Genomic DNA, 21,458 nt, shown 5'->3' on the forward strand with positions numbered 1-21,458 from the left:
TCTACTGATGCCAGGCTGCCCACTGGCTGCCCCTCAGCAAGCCAGGCAGAGCTCAGGCTGCCCCAGGGGCCATCCCCATCCAGCAAAGCTCCCCAGGACACCCTGCTGAAGCAGCCTGCTGTGTGTGTGCTGCTCAGGGAGGTTGGATGGGAGTGAGTCAGGAAAGGGCTGAGCCTGTCACTTGCACAACTCAGGGTCAGGGTCAGGCTGATGACAATGGTTAAAGGTTGCTGTTCCTCAAAGGCTTAGCAGGAAGAAAGCAGGAAATGTGCCACTGCCTTTGCCCCCCCTGCAGGGAAGGGCAGATGAGTCCTCTGGAGAGCTTCCTGCTGCAGACACCCAAAAGAGCTCCTGCTGAATCGTTGGGGCGAGGAGGGCAGCTCAGAGAGCTGAGGGGAGGATCCTCTGCCCTCACCCAGCCCCTGTCACCCAGCTGGGGAGGCAGCAGGGTGGCCTGGTGCCAGAGCAAACAGAGCCAGGCACCAGATAGCAGCTGAGGAGGTTCCAGTGCCTGGTGTAGCAATCTGGCCCAGCAAGGTCTCACCAGCCTGTCCCTACAGCTGCCCCAGGAGCTCCCTGGCCAGCATGAACTCTCTCTGCCTGTCAGTGCATCCTGTCTGACCAGAGAGAAACAGCTCAAAGCTGTGAGTACTGCAAGCAGGGCAGGGGGAGAGAGACAGCTCCCCAGGCAGGGCAGGGAGAGAGAGACAGCTCCCCAGGCAGGGCAGGGAACAGAGACAGCTCCCCAGGCAGGGCAGGGGGAGAGAGACAGCTCCCCAGGCAGGGCAGGGGGAGAGAGACAGCTCCCCAGGCAGGGCAGGGAACAGAGACAGCTCCCCAGGCAGGGCAGGGGGACAGAGACAGCTCCCCAGGCAGGGCAGGGAACAGAGACAGCTCCCCAGGCAGGGCAGGGGGAGAGAGACAGCTCCCCAGGCAGGGCAGGGAACAGAGACAGCTCCCCAGGCAGGGCAGGGGGAGAGAGACAGCTCCCCAGGCAGGGCAGGGGGAGAGACAGCTCCCCAGGCAGGGCAGGGGGAGAGAGACAGCTCCCCAGGCAGGGCAGGGAACAGAGACAGCTCCCCAGGCAGGGCAGGGGAGAGAGACAGCTCCCCAGGCAGGGCAGGGGGACAGAGACAGCTCCCCAGGCAGGGCAGGGAACAGAGACAGCTCCCCAGGCAGGGCAGGGGAGAGAGACAGCTCCCCAGGCAGGGCAGGGGGAGAGAGACAGCTCCCCAGGCAGGGCAGGGAGAGAGACAGCTCCCCAGGCAGGGCAGGGAACAGAGACAGCTCCCCAGGCAGGGCAGGGAGAGAGACAGCTCCCCAGGCAGGGCAGGGAGAGAGACAGCTCCCCAGGCAGGGCAGGGAACAGAGACAGCTCCCCAGGCAGGGCAGGGGGACAGAGACAGCTCCCCAGGCAGGGCAGGGGGAGAGAGACAGCTCCCCAGGCAGGGCAGGGGAGAGAGACAGCTCCCCAGGCAGGGCAGGGAGAGAGAGACAGCTCCCCAGGCAGGGCAGGGGGACAGAGACAGCTCCCCAGGCAGGGCAGGGGGAGGGAGACAGCTCCCCAGGCAGGGCAGGGGGACAGAGACAGCTCCCCAGGCAGGGCAGGGGGAGGGAGACAGCTCCCCAGGCAGGGCAGGGGGACAGAGACAGCTCCCCAGGCAGGGCAGGGGGAGGGAGACAGCTCCCCAGGCAGGGCAGGGAACAGAGACAGCTCCCCAGGCAGGGCAGGGGGACAGAGACAGCTCCCCAGGCAGGGCAGGGAACAGAGACAGCTCCCCAGGCAGGGCAGGGGGAGAGAGACAGCTCCCCAGGCAGGGCAGGGGGACAGAGACAGCTCCCCAGGCAGGGCAGGGGGACAGAGACAGCTCCCCAGGCAGGGCAGGGAACAGAGACAGCTCCCCAGGCAGGGCAGGGGGAGGGAGACAGCTCCCCAGGCAGGGCAGGGGGACAGAGACAGCTCCCCAGGCAGGGCAGGGAACAGAGACAGCTCCCCAGGCAGGGCAGGGGGAGAGAGACAGCTCCCCAGGCAGGGCAGGGGGACAGAGACAGCTCCCCAGGCAGGGCAGGGGGAGAGACAGCTCCACAGGCAGGGCAGGGGGAGAGACAGCTCCCCAGGCAGGGCAGGGAACAGAGACAGCTCCCCAGGCAGGGCAGGGAGAGAGACAGCTCCCCAGGCAGGGCAGGGGGACAGAGACAGCTCCCCAGGCAGGGCAGGGGGAGAGAGACAGCTCCCCAGGCAGGGCAGGGAACAGAGACAGCTCCCCAGGCAGGGCAGGGGGACAGAGACAGCTCCCCAGGCAGGGCAGGGAACAGAGACAGCTCCCCAGGCAGGGCAGGGAACAGAGACAGCTCCCCAGGCAGGGCAGGGAACAGAGACAGCTCCCCAGGCAGGGCAGGGGGAGAGAGACAGCTCCCCAGGCAGGGCAGGGGGACAGAGACAGCTCCCCAGGCAGGGCAGGGAACAGAGAGAGCTCCCCAGGCAGGGCAGGGAACAGAGACAGCTCCCCAGGCAGGGCAGGGGGACAGAGACAGCTCCCCAGGCAGGGCAGGGAACAGAGACAGCTCCCCAGGCAGGGCAGGGGGAGAGAGACAGCTCCCCAGGCAGGGCAGGGGGAGAGAAGCTGTCAGAAGGTCATGGAGAGGGACTGGAGGTGCTGGGTGTGGGGAGCAGCTCTGGGTGGCAAGAGACAAAAAAGAAGGGACCAGGATGGAGAGAAGGTTTGTGTTGGAAAGTTTGGGAAGGGAAGGTTTGGGAAGGGAAGGACTGGGGAGAGGGAAGGGCTGGGGAGAGGGAAGGGCTGGGGAGAGGGAAGGGCTGGGGAGAGGGAAGGACTGGGGAGAGGGAAGGGCTGGGCAGGGAGGAAGTGAAGCTGGAGGGTAGAAAGGGAGGCTCTGGGGGCTGGGGGTGACAGGACAGAGGGGCTGGGTGAGGCCCCTGGGAGCGATGAGCGCCGGCAGGGGATGGGGCTCGGGGGTCAGGGGGCGGCGAGGGGGCGCAGGGCTGACCGCGGGGAGCGGCGCCCGGCGGGACGGAGGATTCGCCAGTGCGGGGTGACCCCGGGAGGGTCCCTGGGGGCTCCCAGGGCAGGCTGAGGGTCAAGCCGGGAGGACACCGAGGGGACCCCAGGGGGTCGCTGGGGGGGGGGGTGACGGAGGGGCAGGAGAAGCCGGGGAGGGGGGAAGCGGGGGGTGCCGGCACGTGAGCGGTGCGGGGGCCGTGCGCGGTGAGCGCCCCCTCGGGGTGTCCCCAGTGAGCCCCCCCGGGGTGTCCCCAATGCGCCCCCGGGGTGTCCCCAGCGTGCCCCCAGGGTGTCCCCAATGCCCCCCCGGGGTGTCCCCAGTGCGCGCCCCCGGGGTGTCCCCAATGCTCCCCCCGGGGTGTCTCCAGTGTCCCCCCGGGGTGTCCCCAGTGCGCGCCCCCGGGGTGTCCCCAGTGCGTCCCCCCGGGGTGTCCCCAATGCGCCCCCGGGGTATCCCCAATGCTCCCCCCGGGGTGTCTCCAGTGTCCCCCCGGGGTGTCCCCAATGCTCCCCCCGGGGTGTCTCCAGTGTCCCCCCGGGGTGTCCCCAATGCTCCCCCCGGGGTGTCCCCAGTGCGTCCCCCCGGGGTGTCCCCAATGCGCCCCCGGGGTATCCCCAATGCTCCCCCCGGGGTGTCTCCAGTGTCCCCCCGGGGTGTCCCCAATGCTCCCCCCGGGGTGTCTCCAGTGTCCCCCCGGGGTGTCCCCAATGCTCCCCCCGGGGTGTCCCCAGTGCGCCCCCTCGGGGTGTCCCCAATGCGCCCCCGGGGTGTCCCCAGTGCGCCCCCCCGGGGTGTCCCCAATGCCCCCCCCCGGGGTGTCCCCAGCGTGCCCCCAGGGTGTCCCCAATGCGCCCCCGGGGTGTCCCCAGTGCGCCCCCCCGGGGTGTCCCCAATGCCCCCCCCCGGGGTGTCCCCAGCGTGCCCCCAGGGTGTCCCCAATGCGCCCCCGGGGTGTCCCCAGTGCGCCCCCCCGGGGTGTCCCCAATGCGCCCCCGGGGTGTCCCCAATGCTCCCCCCGGGGTGTCTCCAGTGTCCCCCCGGGGTGTCCCCAATGCTCCCCCCGGGGTGTCTCCAGTGTCCCCCCGGGGTGTCCCCAGTGCGCGCCCCCGCGCTGCCCCCGCGCTGCCCCCCGCGCGCCCCCGCCCCTTTACCTCGGCCGCGCTCGCGCCGTCCCCGCGCCGCCCCGCCCCGCCCGGCCCCGCCCCGCCCCGCCCCCTCCTTTCCGGCTGTCGCGAAAGTGTCGTAAAAGCGCCGCCCGGTGCGGGGAGACTGAGGTAGAGCTGGGCTGCCGCCGCGGCCGGGCGGGCGGGGAGGCGCGGGGGGCTCTCGTCTCGTCTCTGCGCGCTCCCTCGGGGTGGGTCGGGGTCTCTGCGGGAGGGGGGGAGCCGTGTGGGTGAGGGGAGGGGCCCGCGGGGTTGGGGCTGGGCCTTTGCCGCAGGCTGGGCCGGGGTCCCCCCGCCCGGCCCGGCCGCGTCCCGGCAGCCCCGGCAGCTGCCCCGGCTGGGCGGGGGGAGAAGCGGCTGGCTGGGCCGAGGGCTGCCCTTGCCCCGTGTCACCTCCTGCCGGCGCCCGCCGGCGGGCAGCCAGCCCCGGGTGAAAGTCCTGCGGCAGCCGGGCGGTGCGGGGTGGGTTTTGCAGGGGCAGGCGGCCGGGGGCTGCTTTCTGGCCGCGGGGGCAGAAACCTTTCGGGGAGAGAGGGAAAACAAACAGCTTGCTGCATCGAAAGGCCTTTTTATGGCCATCCAGGGCAACACCCACAGGGGCCTTCTGGGTGACTAAGTCTGGTTTGGTGACAAAGGGCTGGGTGCAGGTCTGCCTGCTCTCCAGGTTATCAGGTTCCTTGCTGACAGCTTCCCCAGGCTGGCCTGGCGCTGGGGAAATTGCTGTCATTAAGCTGTGGAAGGGAGAGTGCTTTGCTTGTGCCAGTGTTGACTTTTGATTTACTCTGCTTGTTCTCCCTACCTGGCATGCCAGCTGCTGATGGCTGTCACCTCTCTACCTTCATTCTGCTGGAGGTCACAACCATTTTATCCCCTCCCCACCTTTGTAGACTCAGAGAATTGTCAGGGCTGGAAGGGAGCTCAAGGCTGAGGCAGCTCCAAGCCCCTGCCATGGGCAGGGACACCTCACACCACAGCAGGTTGCTCACAGCCACCTCCAGCCTGGCTGCAAACACCTCCAGGCAGGAGGCTGCCACCACCTCCCTGGGCAGCCTGTGCCAGGCTCTCACCACCCTCCTGGCCAACAACTTCTTCCTCACAGCCAATCTCCATCTCCCCACTTCTAGTTCTGCTCCCCCCCCCCCCGAGTCCTGTCCCTCCCTGACACCCTCCAGAGTCCCTCCCCAGCTTTCCTGTAGGCCTCTTTCTTGTGGATGAGTAACAAACTTTTGTTTCCAGCCTCCTTTCTCTGCTGGTGTGGGGAGTTCTGTGTTTATGGTCATCTGCCTGCAATGGAGGTGGAGCCATGGTGAGGGTCATTGTTTGCCCTGGAGGAGCTGTTCCTGACCCTGTGCTTTCCCAACCAGTGGCTGCAGGCTTTGTTTACCCAGCTAAAGCTCTTTGGCTCCTGCTGAACTCAAATGAGCTTTCACCTGAACTGGGGTGGATTGGGAGAAGGAACAAAAGCCCCAGGAAAAGTGAAATCAGGAGCAGTGACCTCATCAGAATGCTTTTAGCTGCCTTTGGGTGGTGGTTCCTCATCACCAAAGGGACAAAGCTGCCCCAAACCTGTTGAGCTGAAGGCTGCTCTGAGACAAAGCTGCCCCAGACCTCTTGAAGTGAAGGCTGCTCTGAGACAAAGCTGCTCCAACCTCACTGAGCTGAAGGCTGCTCTGAGACAAAGCTGCCCCAGACCTCTTGAAATGAAGGCTGCTCTGTGTTTGAGCAGTTGAGAGGCTGCAGTGGTGTCTGTCTGTCTGTCTGTTAGGCTCAGCTAGCTCTCCCATGACAGGCCAGGGTACTGCCTGTGCCTTGCTCTGTAACATAAGTCCCTGGTGTGGTGTAAGTTTCTGCTGCTGCTGCAACTCAGGCTGCTGGCTGCAGGGTGTTTGCTTCAGTGAGCAGCAGGGGAAGCAAACAGATGAACCTTAACCATTGCTTAGCCCCTGGGCAGTGCTTGGCTTTGGTCCTCCCCCCAGCAGGTCTCTGAACTTTGTTTTCCAAGGGGGAGCTCAGAGAAATCACAGAGTTATGGAGTGGCCTGGGCTGGAAAGGACCTCAGAGCTCAGCCAGTTCCAGCCCCCTGCCATGCCCAGGGACACCTCCCCCCAGCACAGCTTGCTCAGGGCCTCATCCAGCCTGGTCCTCAACACCTCCAGGCAGGGCACAGCCACAGCCTCCCTGGGCAGCCTGTGCCAGAGTCTCCCCAGCCTCACTCTCCACAATCTCTTCCTCCTCTCCACTCTCAGTCTCCCCTCTCCCAGCTCAAAGCCTTTGTTCCTCCTCCTGTCCCTCCCAGCCCCTGTCCCAAGTCCCTGCCCAGCTCTCCTGGAGCCCTTCAGGTCCTGCAAGGCTGCTCTGAGCCTTCTCCTCTCCAGGCTGCACAGCCCCAACCCTCCCAGCCTGGCCCCATAGCAGAGATTCTTCATCTTCTGCTCATCTCTGTGGCCTCCTCTGGAGCCTCTCCAGGCCCTGCTTGTGCTGGGCCCCCCCAGAGCTGGAGGCAGTGCTGCAGGTGGGGGCTGGGCAGAGGGGCAGAGTCCCCTCCCTGCCCTGCCTGCAGCCCAGCTCAGCTCCTGGCCCCTCCGCTTTCGACTCGGCCTCCTCCCTTTGCTGCTGGCCAGTGAAAAGCTGCTCAGAGCAGCCCCTGGGAACTTTGGTTGTCTGCAGAGCTGCTCTGTGCCCTCTCACCTGCAGCATGTCTGCCCCCTCCCTGTCTTGCAGGGTCTTATGGTGGTGTGGAGCAGCTGCCCCGTGCCGAGCCGGAGCCCCGAGGCCTCCCGACCCATGAGCGGGCAGCGCGGCGTCAAGCGGCGATGTGGGGAGTCCCACCTGGAGGCCGTGGCAGGCTGTGCTCATGGCCCTGCTGCTGCTGGATGTGTGCTGAGCAAACTGGTGCAGCTGCCCACCCCTCCCCTCTCCAAGCACCAGCTGAAACGGTTGGAGGAGCACAAGTACCAGAGTGCAGGCCGCTCCCTGCTTGAGCCTCTGATGCAAGGTTACTGGGAATGGTTAGTGGGGAGAGTGCCAGCCTGGATTGCCCCCAACCTCATCACCATCATTGGACTGTTAATAAACATCTTTACCACTCTGCTGTTAGTATATTACTGCCCCACAGCTACAGAGCAGGTAAGTCTGGGGACTGCTGGCTGGCTCTGGGGCTGCCCTTGCCCAGCAGCAGCTGGCGCTGGGTTCTGCTGCTGCCTTCTGCTCTCTGGGGAGAGCTTTCTCCTGGGCCTGCCTGCAGCTGTCAGAGCATCACAGAAGGGCTGAAGGTGGAAGGCACCTCAGGGAGCCTCTGTTCCAACCTCTCAGCTAGACTCAGCTGCTCCAGGCCTCATCCAGCCTGGCCCTGAACACCTCCAGGCAGGGGACAGCCACAGCCTCCCTGGGCAGTCTGTGCCCTCCCCTCAGCTGCCCCTGCTCTGCCCTGAGCTGCAGCCTGGCCCTGCCCTGCCCTCCCCTCAGCTGCCCCTGCCCTGCCTCAGCTGCAGCCTGGCCCTGCTCTGCCCTCAGCTGCCCCTGCCCTGCCTCAGCTGCAGCCTGGCCCTGCCCTGCCTCAGCCCCTGCCCTCCCCTCAGCTGCAGCCTGGCCCTGTCCTGCCCTGCCCTGAGCTGCAGCCTGCCCCTGCCCTGCCTCAGCTGCAGCCTGGCCCTGCCCTGCCTCAGCCCCTGCCCTGCCCTCAGCTGCAGCCTGCCCCTGCCCTGCCTCAGCTGCCCCTGCCCTGCCTCAGCTGCCCCTGCCCTGCTTCAGCCCCTGCCCTGCCTCAGCTGCAGCCTGGCCCTGCCCTGCCTCAGCCCCTGCCCTCCCCTCAGCTGCAGCCTGCCCCTGCCCTCCCCTGCCCTGAGCTGCAGCCTGCCCCTGCCCTCCCCTCAGCTGCCCCTGCCCTCCCCTCAGCTGCCCCTGCCCTGCCTCAGCTGCCCCTGCCCTGCCTCAGCTGCCCCTGCCCTGCCTCAGCTGCCCCTGCCCTGCTTCAGCCCCTGCCCTGCCCTCAGCTGCAGCCTGGCCCTGCCCTCCCTCAGCCCCTGCTCTCCAGCCCATTCCCCCTGCTCCTGTCTCTTCAGGAAGTCTCTCTGCAGCCTTCCTGCAGGATCCCTTCAGGGACTGGAAGGCAGCTGTGAGGTTGTTGCTGGCTTCTTACCTTTAAGCTCATTTCTAGCAGTCTCTGGGATGTGTGTGCCTCTGGGAGCAAGGCCATGCAGACTGGGGGGTGAGCACACTGCTGGCTGAGTGGAGCTTTGGTCAAGGTGGATAAGAGGAACTGGCCTGGAATTGTGCCAGGGGAGGCTGAGGTTGGAGAGGAGGCAAAATGTCTTTGCTGGAGGAGTGGTCAGGGCCTGGCAGAGGCTGCCCAGGGAGGTGGTGGAGTGCCCATGGCTGGAGGGGTTGCAGCAAGCTGTGGCCATGGCAGCTGGGCCCAGGGCTTGGTGGCCATGGGGGGGTTGGGTTGGTGCTGGACTCAGTCTTGGAGGTCTTTTCCAGACACTTCTGTGGTTCAGTGAAGCTATCAGACAAGGCCTTGTTCCACATCAGGCTGTGGTGGAGCTGCTGCAGGGCCCTTGCAGCCCCCCCAGGGCTTGGGTGCAGGGAGCTCAGGGGATGTGCAGCTGCCTCCAGGGGTTTTGCCTGTTTGTGTTCCCTGCCTGTGGGGTCAGTCACCTTCAGCTTCTGATCTGCAGTTCCCACACCACAAGAGGCACAAGGGGACTCCTTTGGCAGGGAGCTGAGGCTCTTTGAGCCCAGCCAGAGCTGCACCACTGCAAGGAACTTGAGCTGGGGCAAAGGGTTGAGCCCCAGAGAGGCTGCTTGCTCTGTGCTGCTGTGACCCAGCTCAGCTCACTGGGGTAGAAGAACCTTTCCCCAGCCCATGTGGGCCCTGGCAGCACAGAGCAGGGGCTTGGGTGCAGTGGGAGCTGTGCTGGGGGAGCTCAGCTGTCCTCCAGAGTGTTGTGAGGAGGTTGCACAGGAGTCAGTTGTAGTCTTTGTTCTGAGTGCACTGCCCTGCCCTCAGCTGAGCTGCCTGTGGGGGCTGGGGGCAGGGGCACCCAGGGCCCTGTGGGGGCTGCTGGGGGCAGGGGCACAGAGTGCCCTGTGGGGGCTGCTGGGGGCAGGGGCACCCAGGGCCCTGTGGGGGCTGCTGGGGGGCAGGGGCACCCAGGGCCCTGTGGGGGCTGCTGGGGGGCAGGGGCACAGAGTGCCCTGTGGGGGCTGCTGGGGGGCAGGGGCACAGAGTGCCCTGTGGGGGCTGCTGGGGGGCAGGGGCACAGAGTGCCCTGTGGGGGCTGCTGGGGGCAGGGGCACAGAGGGCCCTGTGGCTGCTGCTGGCCTGGGGGCAGGGCCACAGGAGCCTTTGTGAGGTGTTTGCAGCTGACAGCAAGCTGGGGGCAGAGGTTGGTCAGGCAGAGGGCAGAAGGGCTCTGCAGAGGGACCTGGACAGGCTGCACAGATGGGCAGAGGCCAACAGGATGGCATTCAACAAGGCCAAGTGCCAGGGGCTGCACTTTGGCCACAGCAACCCCAGGCAGAGCTACAGGCTGGGGGCAGAGTGGCTGAGAGCTGCCAAACAGAGAGGGACCTGGGGGTGCTGATTGACAGCTGCCTGAACAGGAGCCAGCAGTGTGCCCAGGGGGCCAAGCAGGCCAAGGGCAGCCTGGCCTGCAGCAGGAGCAGTGTGGCCAGCAGCAGCAGGGAGCTCATTGTGCCCCTGGACTCTGCACTGCTGAGGCCACAGCTGGAGTCCTGTGTCCAGCTCTGGGCCCCTGAGGTCAGGAAGGACATTGAGAGACTTGAAGGTGTCCAGAGAAGGGCAACAAGGCTGGGGAGAGGCCTTGAGCACAGCCCTGGGAGGAGAGGCTGAGGGAGCTGGGGTTGCTTAGCCTGCAGGAGAGGAGGCTCAGGGGAGACCTCATTGCCCTCTGCAACTCCCTGCGGGGAGGTTGGAGCCAGGTGGGGGTTGGGCTCTTCTCCCAGGCAGCCAGCCCCAGAACAAGAGGACACAGTCTCAAGCTGTGCCAGGGGAGGTTTAGGCTGGAGGTGAGGAGAAAGTTCTTCACCGAGCGAGTCGTTCATCACTGGGATGTGCTGCCCAGGGAGGTGGTAGAGTCCCCATCCCTGAAGGGGTTCCAGAGGGGATTGGATGTGGCCCTTGGAGCCATGGTCTGGTCATGAGCCTTGGGGTCTCTTCCAGCCTCAGTTACACTGTGAGACTGTGAGGCTGTGAGAGAGCCTCAGGCCAAGCCTCCTGCTGGCTGCAGCTCTGCACCCAAACCCTGCTGGCTGCTCAGCAGCCTGAGGGCTGCAGGGGCAGGGAGCTGTTTCCTCGCTTCAGCTGCAGAAGAACTTTGTGCTGAGGTGGCTTCAGCTGCTCTGCTCTCCCAGATGGCCCAGGGAGGTGGTGGAGCTGTGAGCTGCTGCCTCTGCCGTGCTGGGAAGCTCTCTGCTGAGGAAAATGGGGCTTGGGAAGGCCAGGAATAGCTTCTCTTCCCCCCCTCCCCCCTCCTGAGAGCGGTTTTGCTTTCAGATGTAAATTCTCTTCCTCGTGGCTCGGCCTGGGTTCAGCTCCCTTCAAAGGGGACTTGTTCCTTCCTGCTCAGGCAAGGTGTGGCCGAGGGGATGTGGTTGCTGCTTAACAGCTTCAGAAGCTGAGACACAAAGAGCTCTGCTGCCTGCTCAGGGGGACCCCAGCCAGCAAAGTGCTGCCTGAGGGCCTGGAGGAGGGTTTGGGGAGGGGGAAAGAGGAAATAGGATTGGGCTGAGAGGGAGCTGTGAGAGCTGCTGCAGGCACAAAGAGCAGAGATCTTCCTGGAGGCTTCCTGCAATCAGCCAGGTTGGAAGAGACCTCCAAGATCATCCAGCCCAGGCTATCCCCCAGCCCCAAGCAGGCCCTGGCCCTGGGGGCCTCCTCCAGGCTGTGCTTGAAGGCCTCCAGGGAGAGCAGCTCCAGCACATCCCAGTGGCTGTAGGAAGGACCTAAGGAAGTCAGATCCCAGCTCCAGGGAGCACCCATGGGAGGTTCATGCAGAGTTCCTGTTCCAGGCCAGGCTGGATGAGGCCTGCAGCAAGCTGTGCTGGTGGGAGCTGTCCCTGCCCATGGCAGGGGGGTGGCACTTGGATGATCTTGAAGGTCCCTCCCAGCCCATTCTGTGGTGCTGTGAAACCTCCACCCTGGCAATCAGAGCATCACAGAATGGTTTGAGTGGGAAGGGACCTCCAAAGGTCATCTTTTTAGTCCAACCCTCCACTGGCTCAGGCTGCTCAGAGCCTTCTTGAGCCTGGCCTTGAGTATCTCCAGGGCTGGAGCCTCAGCCCCCTCCCTGGGCAACCTGCTGCAGTGCTCCAGCAGCCTCCTTCCTCACATCCAGTCTCAACCTGCTCTGCTCTCAAACCATTGCCCCTGGCCCTGCAGGCCTTTGGGAGCAGTCCCTCTGCAGCCTTCTTGTAGCCCCCTTCAGGTCCTGGAAGGCTGCCTGGAGCCTTCTCTTCTCCAGGCTGAGCAGCCCCAACTCCCTCATCCTGGCCCCACAGGGGAGGTTCTGCAGCCCTCTGCTCATCTTTGTGGCCTCCTCTGGACCTGCTCCACCAGGCCCCTGTCCTTCCTGTGTTGAGGCTCCCAGAGCTGCTTGGAGCTGCCAAAAGCAGAGCCTGGTGCCAGCTTCTGAGGCAGGATGAAATGTTCTGGGGAGCTACAGCAGCAGGAGCAATGCAAGCTCTGGGAGGAGAGAGCTTGGAGCTGCTGTGACTCATGGCTGTGTGGCCCAGGCTGCACTCCAGAGCTGTAGGAGAGCAGAGTCAGCTTTGCTGGAGCTGCTTGGCTGGGCTTGGGGCTCCCTGGTGTGCTCTGTGAGCTGAAGGGGCTCACAAACGCTCCCTGCATGCAGTGTGGCAGCAGGGGAGGCTGCAGAAGCTCCACCCAGGGCAGCTGAATGAATGTGGCACCTGAGAGAGGCTCAGGGCAGCCCTCTGGCTCCTGTGGCTGTTGTGGTTTGTGCTTCAGAGGCTGGAAAGGAGCTGGAATGCAGCCTGGGGGGTCACCAGGCTGGCACTGTTGGGCCTCTGGAGGCAGCTGTGGGGCATGGAACTGGCAAAGCTGCTGCTGGCTAGGGGGGCTCAGGGGGCTGGAGAAGCTCTCCTGTGGGGACAGGGTGAGACAGATGGGGATGGAGAGCCTGGGGAGAGAAGGCTGTGAAAGGGTTGGGGCTGTGAGCATGGGGGAGAGAAGGCTGAAAGGGTTGGGGCTGCAGAGCCTGGGGAGAGAAGGCTGAAAGGGTTGGGGCTGTGAGCCTGGGGAGAGAAGGCTGAAAGGGTTGGGGCTCCAGAGCCTGGGGAGAGAAGGCTGAAAGGGTTGGGGCTGGCTGTGAGCATGGGGAGAGAAGGCTGAAAGGGTTGGGGCTGTGGGCATGGGGGAGAGAAGGCTGAAAGGGTTGGGGCTGTGAGCCTGGGGAGAGAAGGCTGAAAGGGTTGGGGCTGGCTGTGAGCATGGGGAGAGAAGGCTGAAAGGGTTGGGGCTGTGAGCCTGGGGGAGAGAAGGCTGAAAGGGTTGGGGCTGTGAGCCTGGGGGAGAGAAGGCTGAAAGGGTTGGGGCTGTGAGCATGGGGGAGAGAAGGCTGAAAGGGTTGGGGCTGGCTGTGAGCATGGGGAGAGAAGGCTGAAAGAGTTGGGGCTGTGAGCCTGGGGGAGAGAAGGCTGAAAGGGTTGGGGCTGGCTGTGAGCATGGGGGAGAGAAGGCTGAAAGGGTTGGGGCTGTGAGCATGGGGAGAGAAGGCTGAAAGGGTTGGGGCTGGCTGTGAGCATGGGGAGAGAAGGCTGAAAGGGTTGGGGCTGCAGAGCCTGGGGAGAGAAGGCTGAAAGGGTTGGGGCTGTGAGCATGGGGAGAGAAGGCTGAAAGGGTTGGGGCTGTGAGCCTGGGGAGAGAAGGCTGAAAGGGTTGGGGCTGTGAGCATGGGGAGAGAAGGCTGAAAGGGTTGGGGCTGGCTGTGAGCATGGGGAGAGAAGGCTGAAAGGGTTGGGGCTGTGAGCATGGGGAGAGAAGGCTGAAAGGGTTGGGGCTGTGAGCCTGGGGAGAGAAGGCTGAAAGGGTTGGGGCTGTGAGCCTGGGGGAGAGAAGGCTGAAAGGGTTGGGGCTGTGAGCCTGGGGGAGAGAAGGCTGAAAGGGTTGGGGCTGTGAGCATGGGGAGAGAAGGCTGAAAGGGTTGGGGCTGTGAGCATGGGGAGAGAAGGCTGAAAGGGTTGGGGCTGGCTGTGAGCCTGGGGAGAGAAGGCTGAAAGGGTTGGGGCTGGCTGTGAGCCTGGGGAGAGAAGGCTGAAAGGGTTGGGGCTGTGAGCATGGGGAGAGAAGGCTGAAAGAGTTGGGGCTGGCTGTGAGCATGGGGAGAGAAGGCTGAAAGGGTTGGGGCTGTGAGCATGGGGAGAGAAGGCTGAAAGGGTTGGGGCTGTGAGCATGGGGAGAGAAGGCTGAAAGGGTTGGGGCTGTGAGCATGGGGAGAGAAGGCTGAAAGAGTTGGGGCTGCAGAGCCTGGGAGAGAGAAGGCTGAAAGGGTTGGGGCTGTGAGCATGGGGAGAGAAGGCTGAAAGGGTTGGGGCTGTGAGCATGGGGAGAGAAGGCTGAAAGGGTTGGGGCTGTGAGCCTGGGGAGAGGCTCCAGGGAGAGCTTAGAGCAGCTCTCCAGTACCTGCAGGGCTCCAGGAGGCTGTGCAGGGGTAGGATGAGAGGCAGTGGTTTGAGACTGGAGCAGAGCAGACTCAGGTTGGGCACCAGGAGGAGGTTCTGCACGGTGAGGCTGGGGAGATGCTGGCAGGGGCTGCCCAGGGAGGTGTTTGAGGCCCTGTGCCTGGAGGCAATCAAGGCCAAGCTTGCTGTGGCCCTGGGCAGCCTGCTCTGGCTGCAGGGGTCCCTGCTGGCTGCAGGGGGGTTGCACAAGATGACCTTGGAGGGTCCCTTCCAGCCTGATGCAGCCTGTCAGGTCAGGGCTGGAGGTGGTGCTCTGCAGAGCACTGAGCTCTGCTGAGCTCCAGGGGCCTGAGCACCCTGCAGGGAGGTGGTTCTCAGGTGCCTCTGCAGCCTGCCCTTGGCCCCAAGCTCTGTGCTGCAGTCAGCATGGAGGGAAGGATCCATCCAGAGGCCAGGCTGGAGAAATGGGAGTGTGTGACCCTCAGGAGGTCCAACAAGAGCAAGTGCAGGCTCCTGCAGCTGGGCTGGGGCAACCCCCAGCAGCAGTCCAGGCTGGGGAGCAGCCCTATGGAGAAGGCCTTGGGGGTGCTGGGGGTGCAGAGCTGGCCAGGAGCTGGCACTGAGCACTGCCAGCACTGCCAGCCCCAGCCTGGCCTGGGCTGAGCCCCAGCAGGGTGGGCAGCAGGGGCAGGGAGGGGATTCTGCCCTCTGCTCTGCTCTGCTCAGACCTCCCCTGCAGGGCTGGGGCAGCTCTGGAGCCCTCAGCACAGACAGGGCCCTGGGGGAGCAGGGCCAGAGGAGGCCACAGCAGTGCTGGCAGGGCTGGAAGCCCTCTGCTGGGAGCCCAGGCTGAGAGGGTTGGGGTTGTGCAGCCTGGGGAGGAGAGGGCTCCAGGGAGACCTCCTGGTGGCCTTGCAGTGCTGAAAGGAGCCTGGAAGAAAGCTGGGGACAGAGTTTAGAGCAGGGCCTGGTGTGCCAGGGCAAGGGGAGATGGTTTGGAGCTAAAAGAGGCAGATTGAGAGTGGAGAGAAGGAGAAATGTTTGGTGCTGAGGGTGGGGAGAGCCTGTGCCAGGCTGCCCAGAGAGCTGGGAGCTGCCCCAGGGCTGGCACCAGTGCAGGGCAGGTTGTGTGGGGCTGGGAGCAGCCTGCTGGGGCTGGGGATGTCCCTGGGGGCTGCAGGGCTTGGGCTGGAGGAGCTTTAAATGTCAGTTTAAATTTCAGTGCCTGAAGGGGGCTGCAGGAGAGGAACCTTTTGCAAGGGCTGGGAGCCAGGACAGGAGCAATGGCTCTGAGCTGGGAGAGGGGAGACTGAGCCTGGACATGAGGAACAAATTGCTGAGAGTGAGGCTGGGGAGACTCTGGCACAGGCTGCCCAGGCAGGCTGTGGCTGTGCCCTGCCTGGAGGTCCTCAGGACCAGGCTGGATGAGGCCCTGAGCAGCCTGGGCTGGGGGGAGGTGTCCCTGCCCACAGCAGGGGGCTGGAGCTGGATGCTCTTTGAGTCCCTCCCACACCAAACCATGCTGTGACCATTCCAGAGCTGCAGGACAGCACAGGGCAGCTCCCAGCATCTGCCTGTGGGCACCCAAACCATTGCCTGATCACTCTGCCCCCCTCAGCATGTTCTCAGGGGCACAGTGTGGTGCTGTGCCTCTGAGCAGCTCACTCTTGTCCCTGCTCCTGAGCTGCCTCATCAGAAGCAGCTCTGCTAGGTGCAGCCATGCCCTGAGGCAGGGTGCAAATGAAGAGCTCTTGCAGGGGGGGGTGAGGTGGTCACCTTCAGCCCTCCCAGCTTTGTAACAGCTTTTCCTCTGCTTGACCTCTCTTTTGCAGGCCCCTCCCTGGGCATACATTGCCTGTGCCTGTGGCCTTTTCATCTACCAGTCTCTGGATGCCATAGATGGAAAACAAGCAAGAAGGACAAACAGCAGCTCCCCCTTAGGAGAGCTCTTTGATCATGGCTGTGACTCACTTTCCACAGGTATTGTCAGACTGGGGGCACAGATCCAGGCTGGGTGCAGAGGGAGTTGAGGGCAGCTCAGAAGAAAAAGCCTGGGGGGTGTTGGGTGCTGAGCAGCTCCCCAGGAGCCAGCAGTGCCCTCAGCTGGGTGCTGGGCTGCAGCCAGAGCAGGGGGGGCAGCAGGGCAGCGGAGGGGATTCTGCCCCTTGGCTCTGCTCAGACCTCACCTCCAATCCTGCCTCCAGTTCTGGGTGCTGAGCAGCTCCCCAGGAGCCAGCAGTGCCTCCTGCAGCCCTCAGGCAGCTGTGTGCTGGCTGCAGCCAGAGCAGGGTGGGCAGCAGGGCAGCAGAGGAGATTCTTCCCCTGGGCTCTGCTCTGCTCAGACCTCACCTCCAATCCTGCCTCCAGCTCTGCTGTCCCCATCAGCAGAAGGACTCAGAGCTGCTGGAGAGAGCCCAGAGGAGGCCACAGAGATGCTCCTAGGGCTGGAGCAGCTCTGCTGGGAGCACAGGCTGAGGGAGCTGGGGCTGTGCAGCCTGCAGAGGAGAAGGCTCCAGGGGGAGCTCAGAGCTGCTGCCAGGAGCTGAAGGGATCCTGCAGGAAGGCTGCAGAGAGACTTTTGCTGAGGGGGTCTGGAGCCAGGCCCAGGGGGAAGGGTTTGGAGCTGAGGCAGAGCAGGGTTAGAGTGGAGCTGAGGCAGAAGCTCTTCAGTGGTGAGGCTGTGGCTGCCTTCTCCCTGGAGGTGTTCAAGGCCTGGCTGGATGAGGCCCTGAGCAACCTGGGCTAGTTGAGAGGTGTCCCTGTCCATGGCAGGGGGGCTGGGGGTAGAGGATCTCTGAGGCCCCTTCCAAGCCAAACCATTCAGTGAGTTTTGTTTTGCTGACAGATGAGGATGGTTGACTCTCATTGCAGTGATCCAGTCTGGAGTCCAGGGCAGTGTTGCTCCTCCTCCTCTGAGGAGGAGGAGAACTGCTGGGGCTAAATGCAGAGCTTCTCTGTCAACCTTCTTTCCCCAGCCAGTGCTCTTGAGCAGCTGAATGACTTCCCTTGTGTTCCACTGCAAAACAAATGAAGCATGTGACTCATGCAGCCTGAGCCAGCAGTGCTCTGTAGCTGCTCTGGCAGAGACCTGCCTCTCAGGAGCTGTCAAAGGCCTCTTTTGTCTTATTGTAGCCTCAATCTAGACAGGGGGAGTGCAAGCCAAGGGGGAAGCCTCAACAGTGGCACCACAGAAGTCTGAGTTGGAGATCAGAATCAGCCCTGGAGGGGCTCAAGGGCAGGTTGGATGAGGCCTTGAGCACCCTGGGCTGGTGGCAGGTGTCCCTGGGTCCCTAGGGTTAGACCTAGATGATCTTTGACCTGCTGTAGGTGATCCTGCTCTGGCTGGGGGGTGAGACTAGGGGATTTTTTGAGGTCCCTTCCAGCCCTTATCACTTCTGTGATCTTTGAGGTCCCTTCCAACCCATTCTGTGAACCGAGCAACAGCACCTGGTGGGTTTGGCCCTGGGACCTGGTGGGTTTGGCCCTGGGACCTGGTGGGTTTGGCCCTGGGACCTGGTGGGTTTGGCCCTGGGATCAGGTCCTGGGCAGGCAGAGCTCAGCCTGAAGTTTAACCCTGTTGCCAAAGCACAAGCCAGATGCTGTGGGTTAATTGTTGGTTAATTAGCTGCCATTCCAAAGCTCTTCTGGATTCAGCTTTGAGTGCTGTGCCTTGACAGGGTGGAGGGGAAGGCCCAGAAGCCATCTGAGCCCTGACTTTGGGGTCTCTTAATGGCATAATGGAAATGGGGGTGGGGGTGGTCTGTGCTTAGGCTGAACTCCAGCAGTGGTTCTCCCTCCCCAGCAGGGAAGAGGCCTCAGGAAAAGCAGGGAAGGTCCTCAGGGTGCAATGGATTTCATGCCAGAGCCAAACCTGCTCCCAGTGTCAGTCCCAAGTAGCTAAAGGTGTGCTTGGCCCAGCTGGCACTGAGCAGGAGGAGCCCCAGCAGGAGGCTGCTCCTCTGCCCTCAGCAAGCCTCCCCCTTGATCCTGAGTGTGATGTTTCTGGCCTGGGATGCACCTTCAGCCAGCCCCTGCCTGACTCCACACTGCCAGGGGCCTGCAGCCTGTGGGTTCTGCCCCAGCAACAGCAGGAGGGGGGCAAAAAAGATGTCCCCAGGTCTTAGATCCATGAGGAAAAGGCCAAAGTGGCCCCAGGCTGTGGCTGCATTAATCCCTGCAGTCCCTCCATGGCTAATCTCATTAAGCTGAACACCAATGCAGGAGGCTGAGCACTCAGCCCTCAGCACTGAGGGCTTTGGCTGGGCAGGGAACTGCACATTTTCCAGGCTCTGCTCTTTGCCAGTGGAAGTGTTGACCTCTTCTGGCTGAAATGAACCACCTCAGGATGCAATCAGAGAATCAATAAGGGTGGAAAAGACCTCAGAGCTCAGCAAGTCCAAGCTGGCACCCAGCACCTCCTGGCTACTAGACCATGGCTCCAAGGGCCACATCCAACCCCCTCTTGAACACCTCCAGGGATGGGGACTCCAGGATACATCCTTCTGCTGTTTCTCCTCCTGTGGGTGTCCAGCAGGTCAAGGGAGGTTCTCCTCCCCCTCTGCTCTGCCCCAGTTTGGCCACACCTGGAATATTGTCTCTGGTTTTGGGCTCCCCAGTTCCAGACAGGGAAGTACTGGGGAGAGCCCAGTGGAGGCTGTGAGGGTGGTGATGAAGGGACTGCAGCATCTCAGTGAGGAGGAAAGGCTGAGAGCTCTGGGGCTGCTTAGCTTGGGGAAGCCTGAGAGGGAATCTCCTCAATGTCTGTAAGGATCTGAGGGGTGGGGGTCGGGCAGGGGCCAGGCTCTGCTCGGTGCTGTCCTGCGAGAGGCCAGGGACACAAACTGGGAGCCAGGAGGCTGCACCTCAGCACGAGGAGAAACCTCTTGGGTGTGAGGCTGCTGGAGGCCTGGAGCAGGCTGCCCAGAGAGGTTGTGGAGTCTCCTCTGGAGACTTCCAAGCCCCAGCTGGGGGTGCTCCTGGGTGCCCCTGCCCTGGCAGGGGGGCTGCACTGGCTGCTCCCTGGAGGTCCCTCCCGGCTGGCTTGAGCTTGAGTTCGGGGCAGGGGCTTGGTGCCTGCACGCTCTTGGAGCCTTGGTTTTTTACTGTGTGACTAATTTTCTCCTGCAGTCTTTGTGGTTTTGGGCACTTGTGTTGCTGTGCAGCTGGGAACCAACCCTGACTGGATGTTCTTTTGTTGTTTTGCTGGGACCTTCATGTTCTACTGCGCTCACTGGCAGACCTACGTCTCGGGGACGCTGCGCTTCGGCATGTGAGTACCTGCGAGGCAGCTGCTGCCCTGCTCCCTGCCTGGCCTTTGGGGCTCTGCTTCACATCCTCAGAGCTGCAGCAGAATTGGCTGGGCTCACCTCAGAGCTGCAGTTGGTTGCAGCCAGCTAGACACACACCTAGAGCTGCCAGGCCTGCGGTCAGTAGCCGAGGAGGCAGAGCTTGGGTCAGGAGGGGTGAAGGCTCCCGTTGTCAGGGGAGCTAAGGAGGAGCTTCTGAGGGGGTTTCAACCCTAAGTAGATAAGGGGAAGGAAGCTCAGACCATAAGGGGCAGGAGTTGAAGTTTCATGGCCAGGAGTGCTTCTGCCAGATGGTGGCAGTCTGCCTTCAGCATCCCACTGCCTGCCTTCAGTATTGCTTTATCTGCTGCCTGAGGATCCTGCCTGAGTGTGATGCTGTGTGGTTAATCCTCACTGTGAGCCATAACCCTGAGCTGAAAGTGATGTGCTGAATGTATCCATGGATGCTGTGTGCTTAATCCTCACTGTGAGCCATAGCCCTGAGCAGGAAGTGATGCAGTGAATGTATCCATGGATGCTGTGTGGTTAATCCTCACTGTGAGCCATAACCCTGAGCAGGAAGTGATGTGCTGAATGTATCCATGGATGCTGTGTGCTTAATCCTCACTGTGAGCCATAACCCTGAGAGGGAAGTGGTGTGCTGAATGTATCCATGGATGCTGTGTGCTTAATCCTCACTGTGAGCCATAGCCCTGAGCAGGAAGTGATGTGCTGAATGTATCCATGGATGCTGTGTGGTTCATCCTCACTGTGAGCCATAGCCCTGAGCAGGAAGTGATGTGCTGAATGTATCCATGGATGCTGTGTGGTTCATCCTCACTGTGAGCCATAGCCCTGAGCCAGAAGTGATGTGCTGAATGTATCCATGGATGCTGTGTGGTTCATCCTCACTGTGAGCCATAGCTCTGAGCAGAAAGTGATGCAGTGATGGTGTTAATTGATGCTGTGTGCCCACAACTTCAACTCTTGAATCCCTTTTAGCTGGTCTAGAGCCTGGCTCTGTCTCTGCTGGGCTGAAACCTGAGCAGCTGAAGTGTTGGCTCCTGCTGGCTGAGGGAAGGGCTGGTGGGGAGGGGAGCCAAGGAGGTCTTGGTGAGCTGTGGGAGGTGTGGCAATGTTCCTTCTCTCCCCCCCTCCCCCCCATTCAGAGCTCTTGCAGTCTGACAAAGGTCTTTCCAGTGAAGGTTCTGCAGAGTGGCTTTGCCCCCTGGAAAGCTCTCAGATTTCCCCTTCCCTTTGTGTGGGGTTTGGAAACCATGCTCCAGGCTGCACACTTTGGTCCCAGCTCTTGAGCTGGAGGTCCCCAGACACTGCTGAAACAGCACAGAGAGCAAGCTCTTGCCTGCAGCCTCTCCTGCTGGCAGAATTCCAGTGCAGATTCTCCTGAGAAGCTTCAGTTCCTCTTGCAGAAGGTGACAGAGCAGACCCCAAGGTCTGCTGGAGGAGCTAAAGGAGCTACAGCCCTCTTCTCCTCCTGGCTGCCCCCAAGCAGGCAGAAGAGGCTCAACTCAATGCTCTGCTCTTGAACCTTAAGTGTGAGGCATTTGGTCCACTCCTGTGCTGGGTTAGTTCTCACTTCCATGCAGGAGGGCTCCACACTGAATGCTTTCAGCTCCCTTTGAGCTTCACAGGGCCCTGACAGCTAAAGTTCTCCTGTCCCTGATCAAAGAACACAACCCCCTGGACCCTGGCATGTGCTTGACCTCAGAGATGCAGGAAGCAAAGCCAGCAGCTGGCTGTGGTGAGCCAGGCACATGGCTGCTCCTCAGGGAGCTCCCTGGGACTGCTGCCCTTGGCTCTCCTGAGGAGTCTTTGTCCTTTGGAGGCAGCTCTTGGTAGCAAATGCTGCTGGTTGTTCCCTCTGCTGGGCACTGGGGAGGCCACACCTTGAATTCTGGGTTGAGTTTGGAGTCCTCACTCCAGGAAGGACATTGGGAGGCTGGAGCAGGGCCAGGGAAGGGTCTGGAGAAGAGGGCTGGGGAGGAGCAGCTGAGGGAGCTGGGGGGGTTGAGCCTGGAGCAGAGGAGGCTGAGGGAGACCTCATTGCTCTCTGCAGCTCCCTGAGAGGAGGCTGCAGCCAGGGGGGGGTTGGTTTTCTTCTCCCAAGCAGCAAGTGACAGGACAAGAGGGAACAGCCTCAGGTTGCCCCAGGGGAGGTTTAGTTTGGCCATGAGGAAGAATTTCTTCCCCTTGAGGGCTGTCAGGGCCTGGCCCAGGCTGCCCAGGGAGGTGGCTGAGTCCCCATGCCTGGAGGGGTTGAAAAGAACAGAATGGAATGAACCAGGTTGGAAAAGACCTCAGA

The 21,458-nt window shown here is 62.7% G+C and overlaps 2 protein-coding genes across 3 annotated transcripts in view; one reads left to right on the forward strand and one right to left on the reverse strand.

Moving 5' to 3' along the window:
• Positions 1-2,978: 2,978 nt before the first annotated feature.
• Positions 2,979-6,884, reverse strand: LOC128898898 (proline-rich protein 2-like). Its single transcript, XM_054176310.1, has 3 exons — positions 6,876-6,884; positions 4,176-4,706; positions 2,979-3,137 (listed from the first exon to the last, which is right to left on the reverse strand). Exons 1-3 carry the CDS (start codon positions 6,882-6,884, stop codon positions 2,979-2,981), a joined length of 699 nt encoding a protein of 232 aa, XP_054032285.1.
• Positions 6,885-6,931: 47 nt separating this feature from the next.
• Positions 6,932-21,458, forward strand: part of CEPT1 (choline/ethanolamine phosphotransferase 1) — a 54,436-nt gene continuing 39,909 nt past the window's right edge. Inside the window, exons 1-3 of one of the 2 annotated variants that reach the window (XM_054176233.1) lie at positions 6,932-7,313; positions 15,683-15,830; positions 18,978-19,119. In XM_054176233.1, the coding sequence (XP_054032208.1) occupies positions 6,972-7,313; positions 15,683-15,830; positions 18,978-19,119 (632 nt within the window). In that variant the 5' untranslated portion in view covers positions 6,932-6,971. The remainder of the gene's footprint in view (positions 7,314-15,682; positions 15,831-18,977; positions 19,120-21,458) is intronic. The other variant, XM_054176234.1, reaches the window with a different exon arrangement.

This window comes from Dryobates pubescens, chromosome 35 (genome assembly GCF_014839835.1).
Source record: "Dryobates pubescens isolate bDryPub1 chromosome 35, bDryPub1.pri, whole genome shotgun sequence".
NCBI classification, from domain to species: Eukaryota; Metazoa; Chordata; class Aves; order Piciformes; family Picidae; genus Dryobates; species Dryobates pubescens.